Source organism: Ursus arctos, unplaced genomic scaffold, assembly GCF_023065955.2.
Source record: "Ursus arctos isolate Adak ecotype North America unplaced genomic scaffold, UrsArc2.0 scaffold_25, whole genome shotgun sequence".
In the NCBI taxonomy this organism is placed as follows: domain Eukaryota; kingdom Metazoa; phylum Chordata; class Mammalia; order Carnivora; family Ursidae; genus Ursus; species Ursus arctos.
The window spans coordinates 2,363,687-2,383,025 of NW_026622930.1; the positions used below are offsets into that span (position 1 = coordinate 2,363,687).

At 40.7% G+C, this 19,339-nt stretch overlaps 1 protein-coding gene across 9 annotated transcripts in view; it reads right to left on the reverse strand.

The window, feature by feature from the left end:
• MARK3 (microtubule affinity regulating kinase 3) overlaps nucleotides 1–19,339 on the reverse strand; it is a 112,245-nt gene that overhangs the window by 9,480 nt on the left and 83,426 nt on the right. For 5 of the 9 annotated variants that reach the window (XM_026515235.4, XM_026515233.4, XM_026515236.4 and 2 more), the window contains 7 exons: nucleotides 16,518–16,754; nucleotides 16,232–16,351; nucleotides 15,878–15,977; nucleotides 15,448–15,560; nucleotides 14,769–14,922; nucleotides 10,455–10,672; nucleotides 7,420–7,523 (listed from right to left, as the gene is read on the reverse strand). In XM_026515235.4, the coding sequence (XP_026371020.1) occupies nucleotides 7,420–7,523; nucleotides 10,455–10,672; nucleotides 14,769–14,922; nucleotides 15,448–15,560; nucleotides 15,878–15,977; nucleotides 16,232–16,351; nucleotides 16,518–16,754 (1,046 nt within the window). The remainder of the gene's footprint in view (nucleotides 1–7,419; nucleotides 7,524–10,454; nucleotides 10,673–14,768; nucleotides 14,923–15,447; nucleotides 15,561–15,877; nucleotides 15,978–16,231; nucleotides 16,352–16,517; nucleotides 16,755–19,339) is intronic. The other 4 variants (XM_048219924.2, XM_026515237.4, XM_048219923.2 and 1 more) reach the window with 1 other exon arrangement.

A 19,339-nucleotide genomic window follows, 5' to 3' on the forward strand; every position in this document is an offset into this window, starting at 1 on the left:
ACATGCTAAGAGCACCATGGATAGGAGGGGGACTTCTTACACCCTTTGTAGTAGGCAAAAGCATGAAGACACACAGACGACCAAGGACACCATGACACAGGATGCGCTTAACTAAAACCACACACAGGAGGGGTACTTTGTGCACAAGAGTAATGACCCGTGGACTATAAAATCCACAGCACAGCACGGAGCAGCGGCGGGCACACAGGAGTCTCACGAGGAGTGTGCAGTGTCTTACACAGCCTTGCCGTTATCTCCTTCACTGTCTACTGGCGGTACCATCATCGAGGGGTGCCCAGAGGCTGACATGGACATCGACTTCTGATGTCTCAGCCGACAGGTGGAAGATGTGGCACAAACTGAGGCAGGGCTAGCTGCGTAAGCGAACAGTTCTGTCAGGCTGGGAGGGGGTTTGGGTTCAGGCAGAGGCAGAAACAACAATATGATGGTGCAGTGACAAAAAGAGCGACCTGCTATTTAAAGCACACACCTTCCTCCCCAAACCATCTCATTTTTGCCTTAGAACAAAAATCTCTTAACCTTGTTTTAGGGATTCCGCAGCAATTACTAACCTGTAGCTGCTTTTTTTCCAAACAGTAAAAGATTTATCAGCTTTAAAGAAGAAAAATGACATCTTACTTGTTTGAATATCTATGTGAGGGGGCAATGTCTTCTAAGCTGTGTACAAAATAAAGCCTTTCCCAAGAGAGATGTCTCTGTTCAAACTGAAGTGGTCGAGTGAATCTGTAACATGGGCACACCGTGCTTTCGACCTGTTCCCCAAGCACACAGACATAGTTTAAATGGACTAGTAAAATGACAGGTATACTAACTAGGTGCTCTTTATCCAAGTGTCCTATGCTGTTTAAAGATAGATGAGAATCTTCCTACACAAAGGACATTCACTTCTTTATAAAGAAGTCAAAATTCCTAAGGGGTCAACAGAGCCCCTTTTTTCAAGGTAGGAAAACTAATAAGAGTAATTTAACTGGTCGTAGACAAAGAAAAAGAGTGACAGACGTGGCTGGACTCTTGCAGCTTCACCTGACACAGAGAGTGACAAGAGCTTCACCACGGCAACACAGCTCCTTAATTCCAGCTCAGTCATCCTGTCCTTGGAGTTCCAAAGAAGAGGTTTCTCTCCTTGAAGGTGAGCCAGAGATTCAGAAATCTGATCCTGCACGTCAGTCTGCACACCCTCCCCACCTCTACCCAGGGTCTCCCCACAGAGGTCTTCCCTCCTCTCCCACGCAGGCCTATACCTTAGCACCTGTCTTCACTGGTCTCCTGGCCTTCACTGGTCACTCATCTGCTTACAGCCTTTCAAAAACACACTGCGTCTTCAGGACCAAGTTCAAATCCCTCACCCTGGCATCCCAGTCGCACGCTCAGGCACCCACAGCCCAGCGCTGGCTGTATCTCCAGGCTCTAACCTTCTGATGTTACCTCTGGGAACTTAACTTTTGGGAGCTCCTGTGATGTGCAATCCCTTGGTCATGTATCAGGTCAAATAACTTTCACAGGAACTATTCTCTGTGCCTGAAGAAGCAGGCATCTTCTATTTTCATCCAAATCTAACCCAGAGGTCACCCTCTCCATGAAGTTTTCCCTGATGCCCTCTCCCATCAGCAGCTTATCATCCCCAATGTACTGCATTCACCTGCTACTCCACATCATACTGAATCACAGTGACCCTTCCCTGCTTGAGTGTCCCGAAAGCATGGTGATCAATAAATGCTCCCCTAACTGAAAAGGTAAGTTAACGAGTCACTGGAATTCTGACAGTCCTGATTGGTGGTGGGGGGTGGGGAAGATGTGTCTATAATTGCTCAAGAAGATCTGTTTGTTCCACATTCTTGTTTGAGAATTCTGTCCTCTGACTTGGAAGAATGGCTCTAATATAGTAACAGAAAAATTGGAAACAAATGCCTTATGAAGATAAAAATAGATTCAGTTTTGTGTTTTTGCCATTCGGCACCCACTCTTTTTCCTGGGGCAACAACACTTGAATTCTGCTATGAGGGAAACAAGTTCCTAGGCTCTGGATGTCACTGACTCTACCCCAGACTTTCCCTGCCACTCTGGCCAGTGACAGACTTAGAGACGGGCACATGGCCAGAACCACACCAGCATGGACTCAGGGACAGCCCCAGGGCTTCTGTCTGAGGAGAGCTGAGTGTGGGAAGATGCCAAGTCTAATGCTGCTGAGCCCAACCAGGGAACCACTACAGAGGCAGCGGAATTAGGAGATGGACCCTGACTCTTTCCCTGTACTTTTTTTAGTTACAGGAACTCAAAGATACACTTAAAAAAAAAAAAAAAGATTTATTTATTTATTTGAGAGTGCGTGCGCAAGTGCATGTGCAGGGGTCAGAGGGAGAAGGAGAGAGAGAATCCTAGTAGATTCCCCACTGAGAGTGGAGCCCGATGTGGGGCTCAATCTCATAACCCCAAGATCACAACCTGATCTGAAATCAAGAGTCGGTTGGCACTCAACTGACTGAGCCACCCAGGTGCCCCAAAGATGCCCTTTTTCATTTAAGTTTGTTTGGACTGGGTTCCTGTCACCTGCAACACAGAGTCCTAACTGATTCAACTCTTTTTAAGACTGGTCAAGTACAGTAGTGAGAAGTGGGGGGAAAACAGCAGAATAAGGAGTAATTCAACTATCTGAGCAATGCTTGCTTGTTTCTCATACATACAGACATACACATATATATACATACAACTTAATTTTTTAACAAGTTACAGATAAATATGACTGTCTTTTGTGCTCTACTATCTGTTCAGGGCAGGTCAAGGGTCAACCCACTTGATGCCTCTGCCTAGCTACTGACATTCTCTTCTCAAATTAGGAGCTAGGATCAATGGGTGCATTAAAAGCAAGGGAAGAAAGGAAGAGAGGGGTTGTCTGGCTTCTTCCCTGGAGAATATGAATGATCCCAAAGACTCTTAAGAAGGAAAGGGTTTTAGTCAGCTTACAGAGCAAGAAGATGCCTGATCTATTTTTCCCGAGGCATACTACTCAACGGCTGGACGGTGTAGGCAAGATCTACAAGGAACATAAGCATGGCAAGACCGGACAGACACTTTGCAGCAAAAAAAGTGACCCTCCTTAAAGTTATAAACCTTTCTATTTGTTTTTTTAAAGATTTTATTTATTTATTCGACAGAGATAGAGACAGTCAGCGAGAGAGGGAACACAAGCAGGGGGAGTGGGAGAGGAAGCAGCAGGCTCATAGCGGAGGAGCCTGATGTGGGGCTCGATCCCATAACGCCGGCATCACGCCCTGAGCCGAAGACAGACGCTTAACCGCTGTGCCACCCAGGCGCCCCTATAAACCTTTCTAAAAAGGGAAGTGTAAATTGATGTTTTCATTGTAAATTTTTAAATTTTTGACACACTAATCCTAAAGGCAATTAAATGAATTATTTTAGAAATTTAATCCCTGTCACATCATGAGTTTCACAAAACAAGGTTTTTTTTTTTTTTACTTCTACACTAGGCTTAGAGCCTTGATTTAGGAAACCGTAAACTCACTAAATGTCTGTTGAATTTCAGCTTTGTACAAAGTCACAAAAATTCTATTTACAACAGACAACCCCAATATCACACTGAGCTGTATATTCTAAAAGGTCATAAAGTTGGTCGCTGTGAAAACTGGACAAAATTTTACCACCAGAGAAGTGCTAAAAATGATGGTTATATTTAATAGATTAGCCCACAATCATCTACATAAGCAAAATAGTAGCTGCATTACATTTTTAGTATTTCTAGGTCCAAGAGAAAATCATTTTCAAACCTTAACCTACAGGAATAGCAAACTGTTTCTTACAATTCAACTTGTATGAGGTTCCTATTAATCTAATTGCTTCGTATTTATGTCTGATTATCTTTTTTGGAAACTCTAATCTACTTACAGTTACTGAAGGATAGGTATTTTGAATTTGTTTGATAGGACATTTATGCCATATCAGAACATTCTGATTGGAACGTTTTGGTTGCTCATTCAAACCATACTCAGTGATTGGGCAAAGGCAGAATTAAAAATATAACTTAAAAGATACATGTGTGAACTTTCTCTGCTCAATCCCTTGCCTTGATGCAGGACAAATGGATAAATGGATAAACTATTAGAGACACATTACAATTTTAAAATCTTACTCAGAATATCAAATACCTAAAACTTCTTTGAAAAGATTCTGTTGTGCTTTATTATAACCATATCACACTACTTCTCTGGAGGCCTTCAACTGAATTCATTTTTCAACAGTGTCCTATAGATATCTAAAAGCAGGACACAGAGTCCATATTATGTGTGTAGGTTAGCAAAATAATTGAGAAGTTAGTGTAAACTAAGAAAATTCTTGACATTCCCATCTGAACGGTTTATCATCGACACTTTCATAAGCTAGTATGTGTTGAGCACTATGTGTCGGCCTCTGTGCTAAGTCGTTTAAGACTCATTTTAAGAACCTACATGACTGCGACAGAATCACAACTGAAGATGTGGTTACACTTTCTCACGCCTAGTTCACACCGATTGTTTGTCATTGTTGGAAATGGGCAACGGTCAGAGTCTGCCATCAGAAGAAGGTAGATAATTACATCAGGAGATGCAGCAGAAAGTAAGCTGGGTTTCGGCACGGCCTGTGTCACAACAACAGTCTGACTTAGAAAACAGTTCACACGTGCTCAAGCCAAAGCAACAGTCTGCCAAATCCTGTAACTTCTGTCCTTTAAACAATGAGTTCTTTATTTTCATAAAGTAAGGCTGATAAAAAAGGAAGACTGCACTGGTAAGAATCAATCCGTAAAATTAATTTAAAGATGAAACAATGACATTGCTGACAGGGAGAATTTAAAGCGTCACCCCATGCTTACGGCAGGATTTGGAATAAGGCTGGAGAAGAGCTTGTTTAAGGCATGTACAGCCTACGGTTTAGACTTGCTCAGCCTTTACTAGCCATGCTCATGCTCACGCTGGAATTCTGTATAAACATACACACATATAAGAAAAAGTCCTACATATTCATTGTTAGAAATGAAAATGAACGTCCTTATTTCCGAAGTTAACAGGGATCCAGGCACCCTGTAGCTCATCAGTGTTTTAGTCCAGGAGTCAGAGATCTACATGGGGAGAGGAGAAAGTAAACATCTGCCTAAGAAGCATCAGTGCACAGGAAGGTGAGTGCATCTAATTTACGACTCAGCACCTACTTTAGGGGTGAGAAAGTTGTCACACTTACTGCCCTAACTGAAAGCAAAAAATATGACTAGTTTGGCATTCAGGCCTCCAATAATTTCCCACGGCTTTTCAATGAATTTGTAAGAGAGAAACAGAAAATCCACGTATTATACAAATTTTGGGCCCTCGAGAGGTTTGACACTGAGACTCTATTTGGCTAAAGATAAAAACAACATTTTCAAAAGCAAAGCATTTAAATGACTGAAGCTAATGGAAGCAATCAGGCCGAGGATGGGATAAGGAGGAGTCAGCTCCAACGGGGAATCTGTCTGCAGGGAGGACACAGGCACATAATGACTCCAAAGAAATCAGAGAATTCTTCAAACTATTTCCAAAGAGTGAACAGAATACTGCAGGAAGGGAGAGTCAGAAAAGCATGTGCGCACACACAACACAAGCTGGGGAGCATAGAGTAGATCCTGGTCTTAACAGCCTTTAAAAAAGTCTGACTCTGTACCTCAGAGAACTGTATTTCCTAAGGGTCAAAAAGAATCTGGCAGAATAGCTGAACAATCTAGAAGAACTTCCAAAAGGAAGAAGAGTCATGAAACAACATTTACATTAGAAACTTTTTTTTTTTTTTAAAGATTTTATTTATTTATTTGACAGAGATAGAGACAGCCAGCGAGAGAGGGAACACAAGCAGGGGGAGTGGGAGAGGAAGAGGCAGGCTCCCAGCAGAGGAGCCTTAAATCTTTAAAAGAAAAAAAAAAAAGAAACTTCTAACTGTCCTCTACTGATATAATTACTCTATTAAATAACTTTGAACTAGAAGAAATTTGATAATTTGAGAAAGTAATAAAAGAAACTTTACCAACTTTACCAAAAATCAATTATTTGTAAGCTATCTAGCACAGCTGCCATATTATAGTCAAGTTATTAATAGTTTTTAATCATAAGGAAAAAGACAATTAAAGATTTTATTTATTTATTTGACAGAGAGAGAGACAGCCAGCGAGAGAGGGAACACAAGTAGGGGGAGTGGGAGAGGAAGAAGCAGGCTCCTAGCGGAGTAGCCTGATGCGGGGCTCGATCCCAGAACGCTGGGATCACGCCCTGAGCCGAAGGCAGACGCTTAACGACTGAGCCACTCAGGCGCCCCGGAAAAAGACAATGTTAAAACAAGTATACACATAGGAATCAGAAGAGAGAATACTGGAATATAAATATTTTTTAAAATGCACTGAATAATCAACATAATCTCACACAACAAGCTTTTAGCTTTCTGGCAATTCCAAGTTAAGTAGTCTATGGAAGAGGGAAATGATAAACAGTCTGGTTTTGAGGATGAAAGAGGAAAGAAGAATCTTTGCTTAGGCTGTCATAGAAGTTAGTGATCAAACATTAGACTAATGAGATTTAAAGGGAACAGAAACCATTTTGATGCCAGACATGCGACTGTGACGAGACCAGACAATGTTCAAGTAGGCGGTCAGGAGACAATGAAAGATGGTAGGAATTTACTTAATGGATTTCTACTCCAGAACTTTACTTGCTCATTGTGGCTCTACCTCACCCCTCTGAATTTAATTTATATGCTAGTCTTACCAAAAGAAAGAAGGAAAATCCCTGCTTGCCTGAGAAATTTGTTCCATACAGAATATATTTAACTACTCCACCAATCCCAACCTCTTTCTTCTGCTTTTTCTCTCCCCCTAAACCATGGTTTTTGGCCTTACTTAATCTCACTTTTCCCACTCAACTTATCCACTCGGCCCCTTTGGTAAACTGCTGGCTTGTTACTGAAGGCTCACTCACCCTGCCTCACACTGTCCTCCAGAGGCTGGGCTCCCTGTGCCCCAGTCCTTATCCCTGCCCACTTTACCCTGTGTTCAACTTGTTAATGTACACAAAATAATGTCCACTTCCCTATTTGCTATTCTACAATTACAAGACAGCTTAAGATGTGTCTCCTGTGGGAAAGCTTCCTGATTTGATGCAACCTTTCAAACCATCACACACACAGCCTGCCAGGAGGTTAAGCTCTGGACAATGAGAGGAACTTGGAATTCTAGTATCTTGCTAAAAATTTGCATTATATTTAACTTACCGTGAAAGAATACTTACCATTATTATCTGAATTTTGATTATAAAAACTGAGAAGTAAACAACATGCTTCCATTTCTTTTGGGAAAAACAAATTTTCTTGCAAACAGGTAAAATTTCATACCTGTTTTCTTTCCCATTCTGAATTACTGAATGTCTATCAGCTGTAGTTCTTTCACTGCAAACATAAGTATTTCGCCGTGTCATTCCACCAGATGCCGTATTACTCTATTAAAAAAAGGGGGGGCATTTTTTGGTCTTTTTTACCATTTAGTAATAAGGAGAGTATAGTGAGGAAAAAAAAGCTCATCTAAATACACATGAATAATTTAATCTTTGAAGAAACTGACAGTAAGCTAGCAGTAGTACTGGCTAAAAGATCACAAAAGGGGGTGGAGGCAACAGCCTCTGCCCGGTCTCCTGGCAGAAAGAATGAAACCTGGCTATGGTAGAGTGACTCTAAAAAGCTGGCTGTAATAATCCATAAATTAATAACTCATAGATTACTTAAAACAGAGTAGGAAGATAGAGATCCACTGTTTTTAAAAGCTAATGCTTTTGAAACAAAAATCAAAAAGGATTAGAAATATAAGGTAAATATACAAATTAAATAATAATAAGTATGAAAATAATAAAAATGAAAAATAAAGATCTAAACATAAGTATTAAAACTAAAAAACTATTAGTAAAGACAGAGGTAAGTCTGCACAACCTTGCATTACACAGATTCAGAGATATGACACCAAAGTACGAATAACAAAAGGAAAAAAAATTGATAAATTGGACTTTATCAAAATTAGAAGCTTTTGTGCATCAAAGGATATTACCAAGAATGTAAAAAGAGAACCTACAGAATAGGAGAAAATATTTTCACATCATGTATTTGGTAAAGTTTTAACATCCAGAATATATAAAGAACTCTTACAACTCAACCACAAAATGACACAGTCCAATTTAAAAATGGGCAAAAGACTTGAACAGGCATATCTCCAAAGAAGGCCAATGAGCACAGGAAAAGATGCTCAACACCACTGGTCATTAAAGAAATGCAAATCGAAGGCACAACAAGGTACCACTTTATGCCCACTAGGACAGCTATAATAAAAAACAGAAAATAACAAGTGCTGGCAAGGATGTGGAGAAATAAGAACTCTCATATACGGAAGGAATGGGAAATGGTGCAGTGTTGGAAAGTATGGAGTTTGGCAGTGCCTCAAAAAAAGTTAATTATTTAATTACCATAGGAGCCAGCAATTTCATTCCTAGGTATGTATCCAAGAGAAAGGAAAACACAAGTCTGCATAGAAACTTACACATAAATGTTTATAGCAATATTATTAATAATAACCAAAAGGTAGAAACAATCTAAACGTCCATCAAGGGATGAACAGAGCAACAAACTGACACCTGAAAAGGCACAAAGTGCTGACACATGCTCAACTTGGATGAACCTTGAGATTATCACGTCAAGGGAAAGAAGCCAGTCACAAAAGGTTGTTTATTGGATAAGGCCATATATATGCAGTACCCACAGTAGGCAAATCCATCGGGAGAGAAAGCAGATTAGTAGTTGCCAGGATATGGGGGAGAAGGGAGTGATTATTTAAAGGGTATAGGATGTTTTTCTGGGGTAATGAAAGTTTTAGAACTTGAGAGAGGTGCTGGTTGCACAACACTGTGAATGTACCAGATGCCACTGAACAGTCTGCTTCCAAATAGTTATTTACGTCACGTGAATTTCACACCAATTTTTAAAAAGCTAATGCTTTCAAAATTAAGCAAGGAAAGAATGCTTTCAAAATTGACAAGGAGGGAATTAACAACTAAGGAATTTTATCAGATAAGAACAATTTTTAAACAAAGAGAAAAGCAGCCACCTTTAATACGGCACGAGTAGACCATGTACAGGGAAATTATAGTCTAAATGGGAGAAAATTTTAATAACGTTACTTTTTTCTTTTATAAATAATCAGATATGGATGACTGATAATGCTTGGGGTACGCCTTCAGAAGGAAGGGGCGCAGTTGAGTAGATCAACAGGGACAGAAAGTCACAAAGGCAGAGGACACCAGTCTTACCTTCCTCTCACAACTGTCAACAAAAGCTGGAGGCTGAACATAAATTGTAGGGCTGTGACGTGACAACCCAACTTTATAGCATTAGGAAGGCAAAATAAAAAAACTTTTCACACAGGGTTTACTCTGATAAAACACAAGGTCAGAGGATGGAGCAGAGAAACCCCCTTGGGCTTCTCTATGAGCTCCTATCCCCAGAACAGCACCAATAAAAGCCTCCTGAAAGGAGCAGCCGAGCTTCTCCATGGGTCCCCTCACTTTGGGTTTTTTGAAGTAGAGGGAGGGCTGTGTCACTGTTAATTTTCTAGGAAAAAAAACGTGGTTACAGAATATTCCTAAGACTGTATATTCTCTGCAAATTCTTTCTAAAATTAGTTCAAAAGTGCAAAAAATAATAATTACTATATGAGTCAGATAGAACACGTTTTAATTCACAGAAAAGTTCCTGAAACTGAATAGACTGAATTTAATAAATACTACCTACTTAAGGGGGGGATTTGTTAAGAATAGGGATTAAGAGATGGATACAGATCACCAGTATAATTTTAGGAAATTACCTAACTTTTCTTCATTTTCTCACTTTAAAATTTAGCTAATACACGGAAAAGCACTTGGCACAGTGCCGGGCACACAGTAGGGACTCAGTCAAGTGTTCTCTATCGTGAGAGCCCTCTGAAGATGCACACGACATCCCTGGGCCTTAGGCCATCAGCCCTCCCAGTGTCCTGCACAGACTCCGTTAGGCTTCTGTCTGCACTGTCATCACTTGGTTTTATTTACTTCTTACTAGGCTATGAGGTATTTCTACTTCTCAGCACCTGATATGATACAAAGCTCAGCAAATGTTTGTGGAATAATCAGAAACAGCCCTTGACAAGACAGATCTGAACACTCACCTAGTGGGACGGGGCTCAGCAAGAAACACCTTCAACACAGGTATTGAAGGTGATCTCTACAGGTTGAGACTGGGCATGGTGGCCTCGTGGGGACAGCACTGCAGGTGGATGAGAACAGAAGAACAAAACGCCCAGACCACCATAACCTTATAATCCTAGGAATGCTCTATAGCTTAACAATACTTACACTAGGGACAGTAGAGCTTTTCTTGCGTTCAGGAATATCGGCCTTATTGGGATTACTTGCATTCCCAAGCATGGGACTGGCTGGAGCAATTCCCTTTCCTCCAACGGCACTTCCGCTTGATTTCCGGGAAGGAATTCCATCTTCTTTGAGGTCACTATCTGCAGTGCTGGTCTGACTCCTTTTCGGATATGCCACAACTGAAGGAATAGCTGGTCCAGCTAAAATAAAGAGTTTACTTTTGAAAAGTCAGAATGTAGTTTTACATTTTATTCTGTGAAAATAAACATATTTTATAAGATGACCTAGGACTGCTATCATCTAAGAAAATACAAGACAGTAAAATCCTGTAGGATATTTCCCATTCATGTATAAGGTCTTCCCTATGCAATGAGTTCAATTTTGAAATTTCACTTACTTGTCCCTTTCTACTTTTCTTAAAGTTTTGGTTTTGTTTGTTTGTTTTTTAAATTTATAAGCTTGTATAGTTGTGCTTCAGAGACATCTTCAGGGATTGCTGTCCACTGAAAACATCTTCAAGTGCTACTGTACAGATAAATAATCAAACTAACGTGATGCACACACATCATGCAGAATGAACTGCTTCACCTGGTGTATCTGGGTGAACTTTATCCTTTTTTGTATAAGATATACCTTCATCTTTTGGAACAGAACAGTACAGACTTATGGGTCATTACTTTCGAAGTTTTATCCTGGATCTTTTTTAAAGCACTCATAATCTTCTAGATAAACAGGAATTTGAGTAGACAGGGAAAGGGGATACAAGCAGAGGAATGCCAGTTCCTCATGCAAGTAACAGGGTGAAAGAGGGCAGTGGTTCCCAGCCACACCCCCACCCCAGGAGGAGCACACCTAGGGACATCCTGGATGGACAACTAACTGATACCCTACAAAAAAGCATCTGGAGACTCTGATGGTAGCACAGGAGATGTGGAGTTCAAAGAATTTTGGAAATGAACAAGATAACTAGTATATTCGATGTATGTCATCTAGTGGTAATCTTCAGGAATGGAATCAAATGCTCATCATTTATTCTACAGAAGAGACTTTATATTTTACATCTATTAAACAGAGCTTGGGGTAGGGTACAAGAAGGCTACTTCTTGGACAAAAATCTAAATGGAAAATCTATTTGGAACTGAATTAGAAGTATACAAAGGTTTGCTTTTATTTATGGCAGGGAAACAACTAAGCTCTGAGTTTGGGAATTTTAACATAAAAAACAAAGAATTAACCAAGCATGGGTGATATTACCCTTAACACTTATCTTTCTTCTCAACATCATGAGACAGCTAAGGACATCCTGCACTTTTAGGGTTACTGCTGATCTGCTTTGAAACCTGGCTCAGACTGCACCGCCTCACCAGCACCACCTGTGTCCGGGGCGAGGTGAGCTCCACGCACAGTAACCACCCAGGCCCGGTACCAGTCAAGCCAGAGCAGTTCCATCTCAAGGACTGTTCTTTTCCAGCACAGCCACCCTCTCCATCCCAACCTCTAGTTCCCTAAATACTGGCAACCACTGGTCTGGTCTTCATCTCTGGAATTCTCTCTTTTTGAGAATGTTACAGGAATAGAATCAATTTCACGACACCTTTTGAGACTTTTTTTCCCCCACTCAGCATAGTTCCCTTGAGATCTATACAAACGGTTGCACCCATCAATACTTTGTTTCTTTTTATTGCTAAGCAATGTTCCATGATGTGGCTTTCTCATATAGAAATGTGGTTTTCACACAAACTTGGTAAATTTGTCTTTTCTTTCATGGCTGTTAGTGTTGGGGTTACAGTCAAAACGACCCTCACTAGTCCAAGTTATAAAGAAAAAGCAAATTATCTCGTTTTTTTCTTTTAATATTTCTGTATTTTTTATATTTACATCTTCATTCCGAATGGAATCTACCCTTGTATAAGATGTGAGAAATGGATGTAAATTTATTTTTTTCTGATAACTACCACATGCCCCAATACCATTTACTAATAAACCAGTGATTCTTGATTCTTTACCTTTTTTTTTTTTTTTAACAAGACAAAGAACCCTTTGAAAATCTAATGAAGATCACCCTTCCTAGAAAAATACGTACGCACATACGGGGAGAGGGTTCACACAGGTGACCCAAATTAAGAACCACAGAAAAAACTTAAGTTGTAATTTTACAGAAGCAGGCATATATAAACTGTTGGCATCCGGAAGCAGGAAACGGGAGAGATGAGAGGACAAGCTAAAAGCTGGGTTAGTTGCAGGCCTGTGACTTGGTATCAATGGGCTGTGTTTTACTAGATACTGTATGTAGAATTTATCCCATTTTTAGCACTTAAAAGAATATAGCCAGAGGCATAACTGAATCTTTCCTTTACTGACTACTATGTTCATCCACATAAAAGAATAAAAAACAGCATAGAATCAGGTCAGTGACTTTCTATATCCATGGATCTCTGGAAATATTCTTTTATGAATTATTTATTTATTTGTTTGTTTGTTTGTTTGTTTGTTTATTTATTTATTTATTTATTTATTTATTTATTTATTTTAAAGTAGGCTCCACTTCCAACTTGGGGCTTGAATTCACAACCCTGAGATTAAGGGTCGCATGCTCTATCAACTGAGCCAGCCAGGTGCCCCTCTTTTATGCACTTTTTAATATTAGAGGCTCCAAGAAGGAAGGATCATTATTATTATAAAAAGACTACTCCGTGAGGTAATCGATCAGTGGGTTTTGTGGACAGAGCCACAGGACCCAGGGCCAGAGGTCCAGGGGGTTTCTGTCACAGGTGTTCCCACTTCTATGTAACCTCGGGAGACTTGGTGAGTTCTCTTGGCCTTTATCCTTATTGATAAAATGGGGATTAGGTGAGTGTATGACACCATGTCTAAAGCTCTTTTCAGCTCTAAAATTTTCTGAGCTGGAGAAGAAAGGCATTACCAATCCAACTGGAATATATGCACTTAGGGAGGAATGAACTTATTAAGATAGTCACTAGAGATAATGAGAAAACGAAAAAACCCCAAAAACAAGTCAGTTCTCCACCCCCCTCCCCAGAATGAGGAATAATTAACTGGGTGGTATAGAGCAATCTGCAGGCATTTTGCTAAATGCCTTGCTGTCCAGAGGCACTGAAAACCCCTCCTTAACAACTAACCTGAACATGAACAAAGAGACAGAGACCTAGATCAACACTGGGTTTACAAATGCCATGTGCACAAATCCTAGCATCAGAACAGGTTCTTAGCTCTCATTACACCCTAGAACAGCAGCCATGTTGACAGCTTATTGACAGTGTCAGAATGGCGTGCTTCACCCACCCAAACCACACAGAGAGGTGGCATCAACAGGAAGAGAGATGGACACCGAGCAAAGTGTCATCACTCCTGGTACACAAAGCTGTCCACACCTGGAATGTTCTGTGCTGGCATAAGTGCCAAATCTCAAGGTGAAAACATGGAAGTGGATGATGTCCAGAGAAGGGAAATGAACTGAACAAGAGATAAATGGGATATTTTTAAAAGTCAGGACCAGCCAAATAAATAGTCTAGGTTCCTGAATTGTAGAATGCTGGAATTAAAGGAATCCCTGCAACATTAACATTCACAGATTACAGGCGAATAAACACACACACGCACGCGCGCGCGCGCACACACGCTAGTCTCTGGATCCCCACACACGGGGCTGCCTGGAAGGCAGAATAACTGTTAAGTTTAGTAACCATATCTTTTTCATAAAAGATTCACTTCTATGGTGAATATTTTAAGAGTGAGAGTGTTTAGATACATCAACAGCTACAGTGTGTGGCTGAGAATGACCCAGGTCAAAAATTTAAACCAAGTGAGGCAAACTGGAGTTCTATACATATTCTCCACAGCTGACCACATGTAGCTACATACATTTAGCTTAAGTCAAACTGAAAACCATTTCCCCAGTTCAAGCGCTCAAGAGCCACATGTGGCCAGTGACTACTCTGTGGGACAGCATAGACCTAGAACATTTTCATCATTGCAGAAAGTGCTGGACAAAGCTCAGGAAAGTAAATCTGATGCAGAGATGGGGAAGAGAGCAAACAGAAAACCAGAGACTGAAGCAGGAGTGCCAAAGGATTGAGTGTACCAAGGAGATCAGAACCTGAGATGATCGTGCCATCACTGGCAGGACTGGTAGGAAAGAAATGCCCTGAAAGGAAATCAAGTCAATTTCCCATCCCAGTAGGCCTTAAGCCGAAGGATGCTTCCCAATGTTAGGAAATCTCTTGTGTAAGGGGAGACTGCAGGAGAACACACTGGAATGGTCTCAAACTTACTTACCATGGTCACTGTACCGCCTCTGCTTCTGGCTGGAAGAAACACTTCTCTGCACCTTGTGGTGAGGAGACTGGCCAGTACTGTTGTTGAGGTCACTGCTTGGCCTAACCTTAGCAAGTGAAAGATTGCTGCTAGAACTGGAGTCACTAGCATCCAGCTAAGAGGAAATAAGAAGAACAGAGCAAACCACAACACGGACCCAAATGGTATGTTAGGAAACTAAACTTCTCATAACACACAGACCTCTCACAAACGGTTCATTTACAGACAAAGAATCACAAAGTACAAAAATGACAACCTTCAATTTGGGCAAAAATATTTTTCTGACTGGTGAAAAAGCTAATGAAAGGACAGGTATTTATGATCTTTCTAGGCTTTTTCAAATAATTTAAAATGCTCTCTGTTTACTTCATCTCATACTTTACATCATTTCTAAACTATTAATGACTATAGGTTAACTTATGACATTCAAGTTTGTGACAATACCCACCGTTAAAGTTACTACCTCAAAGTTAAAATAGCAGTTCATAATGGTCATAGCAGTTAGATCTGTCATTTGCAGGTAAATTTAAAAATGAAATATTAAATATTACACATATTAGCAAAATAAAAACTAAGAAAAGAGCTTACTAAACTCATCATTTGCCTAAAAATCATGTTAGCTCTTTCTGATTACTCTTACCTCTGAAGATTTTCTCCCCAAAAGCAAATATGTAGCTGTGATCTCATCATATTTCATTTTACTAAGAGAGTCTTGAATTTCTTCTTGTGAATATCCCATTCCCACCATAATATCTAAAAGAAGGATATAATATAGTTTATGTGTTTTGTTTGGATACAAAACCACTGTGTTACAGGATAAAATAATTTCCTTTATTTGACTCAAAACATCGTAGATTCTCTAACATAAATGGGCGATTGGCTTATTTCTGAGTTACTAAGTGATATTCTAGGAAACTACAAGTAAGTTCCTAAATAAGATAAAACATATAAGCTGACTCATGTAACTTACGTTTAACTTCCTATTATTCCCATTTTAGGCATACCCATAGGAGTCAAAACAGAAATACATTACTTGCACACACACAAGCATGCAGGCACAGAATAGTTACCTATTCTTTTCTGGTCTGAGATGTCTAGTTCTGGTTCAACAAATGGTTTAAGTTCATCTTCTTCATGCCCTGCATTGATCCATCTGTCCTTCATGATTTGCTGAAAGGTGAACTGTTCATTAGCAGCATAAAATAAAACATGCTGATAACCACAATATTTAGAAAAATTTATTTTCAACATTTCAAGGATTATATCTCAAAGGATAACTTAAAAAAAAAAAAGTCTTTACTGTCTTAATTCCTGCTTAAAAAGCCCCAGGACAGTGTTCAATATGTTATACAAACCAAGCAAAGCTCTAGAAATACTGTAAAGACTCTCCAAAGTCGTTACTAATTTTGCACTTATGCAATTACCTCTAGAGTGCCTCGTTTTATTGGATTTAGCACCAGGAAACGTTTGAGAAGGTTTTCACAGTCTGTGGACATGTAGAAAGGGATTCTGTATTTCCCTCTTAATACTCTTTCTCTCAGTTCCTTTGGGGGGGGGTAGGGAGGAAAGAAAACTAGTGAGTCAATTTTTAGGTTAAAAAAGTACCCACTGAGACCCCATCATACTGACAGATCATTAAAATATTAACCCTCATCATTTAACAAAATGTTTAGCATTCTGAAGAATGTGGATAACAACTGGTTCTTATACCTTTAGGTTCTGTCCATCAAAGGGGAGTGACCCGCTGACTAGAGTGTAGAGAATTACACCAAGGCTCCACACGTCCACTTCTGGCCCGTCATATTTCTTGCCCTGGAAGAGCTCTGGGGCTGCATATGGAGGACTGCCACAAAACGTATCCAGTTTACTGCCAACAGTAAATTCATTGCTAAAACCAAAGTCAGCTATTTTAATGTTCATATCAGCATCTAACAATAGATTTTCGGCCTAGAGGGAAAACATCAAGACAAAAATGAAATTTAACCAAAATAGAATTAGAACTGTGATAGAATTAGACATTTCATAAAAGCTTTTTGTAATGATATAAAGTTAATATATCCTAATGAAAAAAATGAGAAAACATTCTTTCTAGAGGAAAAACAAAAAAAACAGGAGATAAATCAGAATTTCTAATTTTATTTTTAAGTAATCACCATACCCAATGTGGGGCTGGAACTCACGATCTTGGGATCAAGAGTCAGATGCTCTACTGAGCCAGCTAGGTGCCCCAAATTTTCTAATTTTCTTAACATTAAGAACCAGTAACAGAAACAAGGTATAGATTAACTCTGGCAATATTTTAAACAACAAATGCCCCGTGATCAAAAAAATCATTTAAATAGTTTCTCAATTAATAATAATAAGTGGCTTTTAAAAAAATGAACACCTGCTTTAAGTGGACAGCCACGTCTATAAAGACTGCTGAAGAGCTGGGCAGTGGCTATTACTGGGGAGGGGAGAGTCCCAGGCCTCAATCAAGATACAGATCACAGTCATTTTCATTTCTTTTAGCAAATACCTACCACGTGTCAATGACACATCCAGCATTATACTTGTGTCTGAACAAGACAGACAGGGTCTGGCCGTCAAGGAGCTCATGAGTTAGAGGGGGAAAGGTAGAAAACCAAGCAGCTGCACTCTGACCTAAGTGCTGTAACTGAGGATGTGTAGGGAGCCATGGGCCCAGCACTCAGAGGTGCAGGAAGGTTTCCTCGAGGAGGTGAAATCAAAGCTGCTGCCTGGAGGCTTAGGTAATAGTAGTGGGTGTGAAGTGGTAGGCAGAATAAACAGTCTGAAAACCCAGAAGGAAAGACAGAGTATGTTTTACACTCAAGAAATTGAAAGACAGTGTGTGGAAAAGAGGTGTAGGGGACATGGCCATGGCCGAATCACAAAGGGCCAGTTGAGTGACTGGAAGGAAGTTCAAGTTTTCAACCTAAGGGCAATGGGAAGCTGTTAAAGAGTCACTCAAGCAGGAAAATGACAATCTTTTTTTTTTTTTTTTTTTTAAAGATTTTATTTATTCATACGACAGAGATAGAGACAGCCAGCGAGAGAGGGAACACAAGCAAGGGGAGTGGGAGAGGAAGAAGCAGGCTCATAGCGGAGGAGCCTGATGTGGGGCTCGATCCCATCACGCCGGGATCACGCCCTGAGCCGAAGGCAGACGCTTAACCGCTGTGCCACCCAGGCGCCCCGGAAAATGACAAAATCTTATTTGTATTTTTAAAAGACCATTCTGGTTGCAGCATGTAAAATACACAAAGGAGGGAGAGGCAAGACTGGAAGTGAGGAAGACCAACAAGAAGCTGCTGTACGAGATGCTGGCAGTCTGGATGAGGACAGTGGTCCCAGGGACAGAAAAGAGCACAATCAAGAAAAGTTTAGGAAATAGTAGCAAAAGGACCTGGGGATTGAGCGGATGGTAGAGCAAAGGAGACTGAGGCACAGAGGGACATGAGATGTCAGAATGAGAAATGAACATTCCAGTTCAGGAAGGAAGTGAACCTTCTGAACCCAAGGGATAGGGGCGGGGCTTAGTTGGTGCCCATCTGTCAGCTGGGCACCGGGTCCCAGAAAACAGCTCTGGCTGCAGGCATGGATCTGGGGGTCATCAGCATACACTGAGCTGCAGTGGACCCCAGTGATCTCAGTATGGGGGGTGGGGGTGAAAGAGGGAAAGTTGGATCAGGCACAAGTAAGGTCAGTGGTACTAGAGTGGACATGTAAGCAGCACAGGTGGATGTGGAGAGGGACAAGCAATTGATGATAATGACATGCACAGGGGGAGGAAGTGAATACCAACAAATCTAGACAATGTTTAGGGAGATAAGGCTGTGAAGGTGGAGAGAGAAAACTAGCGTATCTGGAAGGGGACTTGGGGTGGAGAAGTTTTTTGGTAAAAGATAGTCCAGACTTCAGCATGTTTTTGTAAATACCATTGGTGAGAAAAGCCAGTAGGTAGAGAGGGCCTAGAACCCAGACACAGGGTCAGCAGAGCCACCCTACTGACTGTAACAAGAGGAATGTTCTGAGAGATGAAGGGTGGGCATGGGTGCAGCTTACTTCGCAGGCTTGCTGGGATACTGAAGGAGTTTCTGCCTGGCATTTCTATGTTCTCCAGGAAATAGAAAACCTTATTCTATGCCAAGAGTGAGGGCAGAGGCGAAGGAAGGTGCGGTAGGTCTCCAGGCAGCACCACTGTTAACAGGAGAGAATGGTGACCAGAGACACAGAAGAGGTGGCCAGGTGGCACCGAGGGCACCGTCTAGGTGACCGCATATATTTTTGGAGCCCCCACCTGTTTGGTAGTGTGATGATATTTCTATAGAGACTTACTATGAGCTACCTTAACTGAAATTTAAGATTTTATTTTTATTTTTTTTAAAAGAGAGAATGAGCAGGGAGAATGGCAGAGGGAGAGTCTCTGAGAAGCAGACTCCCTGCTGAGCAGGGAGCCCAATGCAGGGCTCCATCCCAGGACCCCGGGATCATGACCTGAGCTGAAGGCAGACACCGAACTGACTGAGCCA